This window comes from Prosopis cineraria, unplaced genomic scaffold, assembly GCF_029017545.1.
Source record: "Prosopis cineraria cultivar Desert tree isolate PC_DT_omini unplaced genomic scaffold, ASM2901754v1 PC1, whole genome shotgun sequence".
NCBI lineage: Eukaryota > Viridiplantae > Streptophyta > Magnoliopsida > Fabales > Fabaceae > Prosopis > Prosopis cineraria.
In genome coordinates this window covers 19,355,972-19,362,726 of record NW_026555332.1, presented here as the reverse complement: position 1 = coordinate 19,362,726, position 6,755 = coordinate 19,355,972, and the positions used below count along the sequence as shown (strand labels likewise).

The following is a 6,755-nucleotide window of genomic DNA, read 5'->3' as shown; positions in this document are numbered from 1 at the left end:
CACGGAGATATCATCGGTGACATTCTCCCACACCCAATCTAGCACGCCCTCATGCTAGGGGAGAACGACTCCGCCCAAGGATCGTACGTACAGTACTGCCACAAACATATCAGCTTACTGCTAAGTGGCCACCCGAGTCCTGCACTCTTCGGACCCACTCGTACCCACGAGCCAACAGGAGTGGAGTCGACAACGGCCAACCTTCCCGCCCGATTCCCCACTTTTGGACCCACCTGCTCGGAGGCCTTTCTGGAGCGGTGCCGAGGCCGACCAATCCCAACGTGGGACCCCACGCGCACACGGCAGTAAAGTACGTCCTGCTTTGATACCACTCTGTCACGGGCTGAGAGTCTGGCGCAGCACACGGTGCCCGTGCAGCGTCCTGGAGGACTCCATAATCCTCAGGACAAGCCTTACCACATACGGATCACACTGGTTTCGCCCTGCCATGGGCTCATCAGGGAGGCAGCACTAGCCCCCGACCAGTTGTGCACACAGTCCGAAGACTGAGGCAGAACACCCCCAATGCTAATGTCGCCCCCTTTACCCATATTGTGCGAGGCTAACCAGCGGATCGTTCATTATCTTGGTCTTTACACGGTCACGGAGATATCATCCGTGACATTAAGCTTTATTACCCATGAAGAACTCATACGCATTTATCACCTTTTTTTTAACAAAAAGAAGCCACAGGTCCATCCCTTGGTTTCATTGGTGAGTTTGCTTCTATTATGCGCTACATTTGTAAGTTCTTGCTTATGTTCAGCCGTTCCCTTTATACATATCAGTATCATTTAAATGCAATCACTTCTTTGCTGGTCCAAAAAAAAACACAATTACTTGACTACTTTGAAATGTTTTTACAGGATATAAAAAGGAGAGCAGAAGTTCTTTCTCAAGGTTACTAATAAGATTATGATATAACCTTTTCAATTAATTGACTTGTTACTTTTTCTGAAATTGTGCTGATCGCTGAATCAATTTCTTATTTTTATTATTTTTTAATCGTCTCTTCCAAAACATGCTTATCAACCGGTGTTCCCACTGACGAGAACAATTGGCTTCCATTTTTCCCAATCATTCATCATAATGTTCCAAATGAGTTACCGGCTCATGCTTAGAGGATGCAATATTTGGCCTCTAAGTTGCAGTTTGGTATGGGGACTTAATGAATTAGTTTTTTCATTGCCAATGAGATGCAAGTTCATGAGACAGTTACTAGCAAGTATGTTGTGTTGGTGCAAATTCTTAATTGTATTCTACATACTTATAAGTTTTAATTTTTTAAATTGCTGGGTAATAGAAGCAGAACTCTTTTTTTTTTTTGGTGGTTACATTCTTACTCTATATATTTTTCTCTTTGTATTTTGCTTGGCTCCTTTCTTTACTTTGCTTTCTTATGTTTAGCCTCAGGTTGTTTATCCAGGATTAGCATTTTGGTACTAGAATGTTCTTATTTGAAGAATATTATACCATGTTATGTTCTTCTGATCCCAAGAAACAATCCACATGTACATCAATTTGATTTTTCCTCAGTCTCAATTTGATTTTTTTTATTTCATCAATTTCATGAATACTATGAACTATATGTCATCAATTTTTTTTATGTTTATTTATGAAATTGATTTAATTTAATTTGAATATTTGAATTTTTTTTGGTTACAGCATGTTAATACCCTTTCCTAACTTGATGGGTACAATGTGCACCCAATGCAAATTCCCACATTACTTTAGTTTATTATAATTCTTTCCCTCTTTCTACATAATTATTTTATTCTTATTTATTGACTTGATATCATTTTATGTTTGTGTGGTTTTAAAGATATCATTTTTTAAGAATTTTTATCAATTTGTGAAAGTCATCTATTGATTCATCATATGATAACGATTTGAACAATCTCCATAATGCTACAAGGATTTTTTTTCCAACGTGGATGATAATTCTTAATAATCAAATATGCTAAATTGATTGTAACTTTATTCCATGGATGGTGATTTTTTTAACATTATTATGTTTAACTTTTATGCATCAATTTAGTCCTATGTATTTCATTTGAACTAAATTGAAATTAAATTTTTTAAAAAAATAATAGAAATAATCCCAATTCTCTCAATAAAAATAGTTGATATAAGAAAAATCAAATGAAAAATATTGAAACTTGATAACTCAAGTATGTTTATAGTTAAACTTTATTTAAACATTAGTTTATAGATCTATTTATACTTAACAAAATTATTTGACACTCCTAATTAGACTGAATATTGTAATCTAATTATTTATTATCTGTGCAATGTATGGAAGGCTAGTCGGATTCATGCTTTGTTTGGTTGGAGGAGAGAGGGAAAGGGAGGGAAATGGAGGGGAAGGGAGGTGAGGGGAGAGGAGGGGAGGGGGAGCTTTTGCAGAGGATTCTCTTCCCATACCAACCAAACATTACCTTGAAGGATCGAAGAATAACCACAACCCCGATTTGTTTTTCTGTTGTGGGGGCGAGTCCTTCAAGGGGCAAAATTGGTATTTGGAAAATTGGAAGCCCTTCTTCCTTTCTCGCAGGCGCCTCTCTCGTCTTCGCAGTCGCACTTCTCTGTTCTCCCTCTCAGCCTCGGGTCTCACTCTCGCTGTCTCAAAAACGCATCACACAGCCTAAGAGACTCAGACTCAGCTCTCGGTCGGCGTCGATCGGCCTCGCCGCCTTGGCCTTCATTCAATTCCACTGTTCTTCATTCTCCAACTTCTTCAATGGTGGCAGAGTTGCAGACTGGGAGTGGGAGCTCGAGCTCGAGGTCGTCTTCGTCTTCATCACTCTTCACTGAGCTCAGAAGCGATCGACGGTTACATTCTTCACTCTTCTCTGACCTTCGTTTTCTTCGCCGTTAAAAACAGTAGCGTCGACCGTCAAGTCTTCACCCTTCTCATTTTCGTCTTATCCTCCACTGTCAGGTTAGATTCTTCGCAATGCTTTCTTTTTTTTCTATGTTATTATACTTTTAACCTCTTCGTTTTGATTACTAGCGACTTATATGCTTTGAATTGTTTTGTTGTGCACCTTTGGATTTGTTGTGTATTGGCATTATGTTTATTTATTTCTTTATATTATCGTCTATTTAGAAAATTCTCAAGGTATTTGTGATGTATGATCTGGTCAATGACTTACTCGAGTTGTGTCTAACAATTTAGAAGCTTGAATTTAATTTGTCATTCTTCATTGCTTGGAGGAGTTGCCTGAATCAATTGCCTTCCTAAGGCGTCTTTGTCAAATTATCTGGAACAAAAATTAAATGAGCTCATAAAAAAAAGTGTAAAATAGGAAGAAAAAAGAATCACCGTTTTAAATAGTGGATCAATTCACTAGGTTTTTTTTTCCTCCTTTCAATAAAACCAGATTTAGACAAATTCATGTTTATTTGGTTTGGATTTTGAAAAACCTAAGTCATGTAACCTGGAATTTTAGGCTCTACAGATGTTTTTGTTTTTGGGGTCTGGAGGTGCTCAATTTTTGATTGTTTAAACATTTATTTTGGACTTTTGATGTCATTGAGTTTTCAAAATTTAACCATGTTTTTATTCCATTCTTAGTTTCTTTTTCAATAACCAAATAAAAAGAAAAAATTCTTCATGCCTATTCTTTTCCATCTTACCAAACATTCTTTGAGTTACAATGTTACCTCATGTCATTCTTTTTTTTTTTTTTCGTTCATTTCCCTTTCCATTAGACTTCTTTCTTACAGCCTAAGGGTCCCAAATGGTTGCAGAGCATCCTAGAAGCATTTGTACCAGACAAACAGTGATCTTGCTTTTACGGTGGAGATATGTTACTTCTATGTCCAATTTGTTTCTGAATCCCATTAAATATCCAAAATTTATGTGAATATTTGGTAATGTTTGGAAGAAAATAAGCAGACATTAGCTACGTTTTGCTTGTGGAATTAATGTAGATAGTCTTGAATTTAAGTTTTGTTATTAAATGCTGAAGTGAAGCTGGTTGAAGTTCTTTAGAGGAGACTTTACTTGTTACACTAGTGCTGCATTGAGTTATCATGGGCATTATGCTAAAATGGATGAGAGCAGTGGTTGAAAAAACACCTGCATAAATGGTATACTCTCATTAGGCTCAAGATTGGAATGAGAATAATTTCCTTAGGTTGGGGTGTTGAAAAAATGGGATGGCATCCATCTGTCTGGTCTATTTCACAGAGCAGACTCTTTATTTTGCTTTTTGTTTTTTGGTTTCTCCTGTTTTCTGTCATCAGTTGAGTTTAACTTGGTTCAATGGTTTTTATGACAGTCATTATTATTCATTTTGGAAAAGACAGCCAATTGCCTATGTTTAATATTGTCAAATTTTGTGGGATCTTTGTTGCTGTGCAAGCCAATTTTCCACCATCATTAATCCCATATGCTGCATTGAGAATTTGTCATTCTGAGACAACTGTGGCTCAAAATGCTTTGGGTAAAAATTTGAAATTGTCACCGACCAGCATGCAAAGTAGAGTTGGAATTTTTTGGGATTTAGACAACAAACCACCCAAGTCATTGCCACCATATGAAGCTGCCACTAAGCTGAAAGCTGCTGCATCTCACTTTGGTGTTGTTAAGCATATGGTGGCTTATGCAAATCATCATACTTTTAGCCATGTCCCTCAAAATGTTAGGGAACAAAAAAAAGAAAGGAAATTATTGAGTCATTTAGAGAACAAAGGCATTATCAGGCCAGATGAACCTTATCTTTGTCGGGTCTGTGGGAGAAAATTTTATACAAATGTGAAGCTTATTAATCATTTTAAGCAAATTCATGAGCGTGAGCATATAAAAAGATTGAACACGATAGAGTCAGCAAAGGGGAATAGGAGGGTGAAGTTGGTTGCCAAGTATTCAATGAAAATGGAGAAGTATAAGAATGCAGCAAGGAGCATTTTGACTCCTAAAGTGGGTTATGGTTTGGCAGATGAGATAAAACATGCAGGGTTTTGGGTTCGGACTGTCTTGGATAAGCCACAAGCTGCAGATATTGCATTGAAAGGTCACATGGTAGATGTGATGGATAATATGAAGGTTGAGTGTGTGGTCCTTGTTTCAGATGATTCTGATTTTGTTGATGTATTAAAGGAGGCAAAATTACGATGTCTCAAGATAGTTGTCGTTGGAGATGCTAATAATGGAACCTTGAAGAGGACTGCTGATGCTGCCTTTTCTTGGGAGGAAATTCTGATGGGAAAGGCAAAGGAGGCAGTATCAGTTGTTGAAAAGTGGAAGGATCGTGATATTTTGAAAAGATTAGAGTGGACATACAATCCAGAGGTGGAGAAAATGAAATGCAGCCTGGATGATATGGTTGCTGAGGCTATTAAGGATGAAGATATTAGTGATACCTGTGATGAAGTTGATGATGCCTATAGCAATAAAGAAGATTCAAATGCTTGGTGGGAATTGGATACTGATGATGAATTCATAAGTAAACAATCAGGAAAATAGTAAGTACTGCATATTCGTCTGATCTTTGACTCGCTGGAGCTCATGCAAGTTTCTTAATTCACCAAATTTTTGGGGGGAGGAAATGCAATGCTTTTTTGGAAAACCAAAAAGTAATGATGCTTAGGTCATCAAATTTGTGAGGTAACATTATAACTCTTTATGAAGTGATGGATATGGCTGTGGTGCATTTCTCTTTGTAAATGAAATTGGAAATTAGTTGATTATCTATGTTCAAAGGAAGCAACGATTTTGTAGGTAGTACTGAAATGATCTGTCATATTGCTATGCCATCCCATCTTTCTATTATGATCCTTACATTGGATTTTGATTTGACATTTTCTTAGAATTTAGATTATAGGCTCAACCTTTGTTTTGGTCCTTAGGCGTGTTACACTATTTATGGCACATAGATATAGATAATGTAGATTTTCATAGTCATTATATTTCATATAGATTGGCATGCATTTCTGTCTCCTTTCAAGAACGGGGTTCATAATAAATAGCATGATTTAAATTATCAAAGACTAGTGTGTTTGTTTGAAGATCTAGAAACTAAACAATAGGGACTTTTCTTGATCACAAAATTATTAATTTCCAAACACCAATCAGAAAGAATAGAATGAATATATATTCTTTGATTGAGTTTATGAAAGCTTTGAAATGGATCACAAAATTGCAGGATTTTGGCAACCTACACAACAAGCATGAGTGTTGTCCTTGAAGACTAAAACGAGCAAGAATGCTAGCATGGTGAAGATGCGTAAAGGCAAATGCAAGGATTATTCTGCAGGATATTTAAAGTTAGAACTTTGGTGGCAGTTGTCTAGTGCTATTGGTAGATGTTTGTTATCGTTGTGTATGTATATGTACTTTGATCATTTATAGGACAAAAAGAAAGTTGTTTTGGTCTTATTTATATGCCAGTTCAATGGTTGTTGTGGTCATATGTACCAATTTGCTTCTATTAAATGGTGGGGAGTTATTAAATGCTAGTGTATTTTGTTTTTAAAATATTTATTTTTAATTGTGGTAAAATTAGAAACTTATTGGACAAGGTCACTACAGATGTAAAGACTTTGGTTGTGGATGATCTGTAAGTGCCTTTACTAGTGCTTTAAGTCAGAAGACATATTGTGGTCTGAGTGAGTAGGGTTGAGTAGATAACCTATGACCTGCCAAACTCGGATGAAATGGGCAGGTTTAAGAAAAAACAGGTAGGCTATTTTTACGAGCTAACTCATATTTAGACTAAATGGTTTGGACAAGCTAGAGTTACCTCTAA

At 36.7% G+C, this 6,755-nt stretch overlaps 1 protein-coding gene across 4 annotated transcripts; it reads left to right on the top strand.

Annotated features, from left to right (window-relative positions):
- Positions 1-2,367: 2,367 nt before the first annotated feature.
- Positions 2,368-6,427, top strand: LOC129286607 (uncharacterized). Of its 4 annotated transcripts, none has more exons than XM_054922569.1 (3): positions 2,368-2,941; positions 3,715-5,472; positions 6,153-6,427. In XM_054922569.1, coding segments are annotated over exons 2-3 (1,203 nt in total). In that variant the 5' UTR covers positions 2,368-2,941; positions 3,715-4,270; the 3' UTR covers positions 6,154-6,427. The 4 variants fall into 4 exon arrangements, 1 of the variants encoding a protein (XP_054778544.1); XR_008587491.1 differs by having other exon boundaries at positions 2,370-2,941; positions 4,287-5,614; XR_008587489.1 differs by having other exon boundaries at positions 2,370-2,941; positions 3,754-5,614.
- Positions 6,428-6,755: the final 328 nt, after the last annotated feature.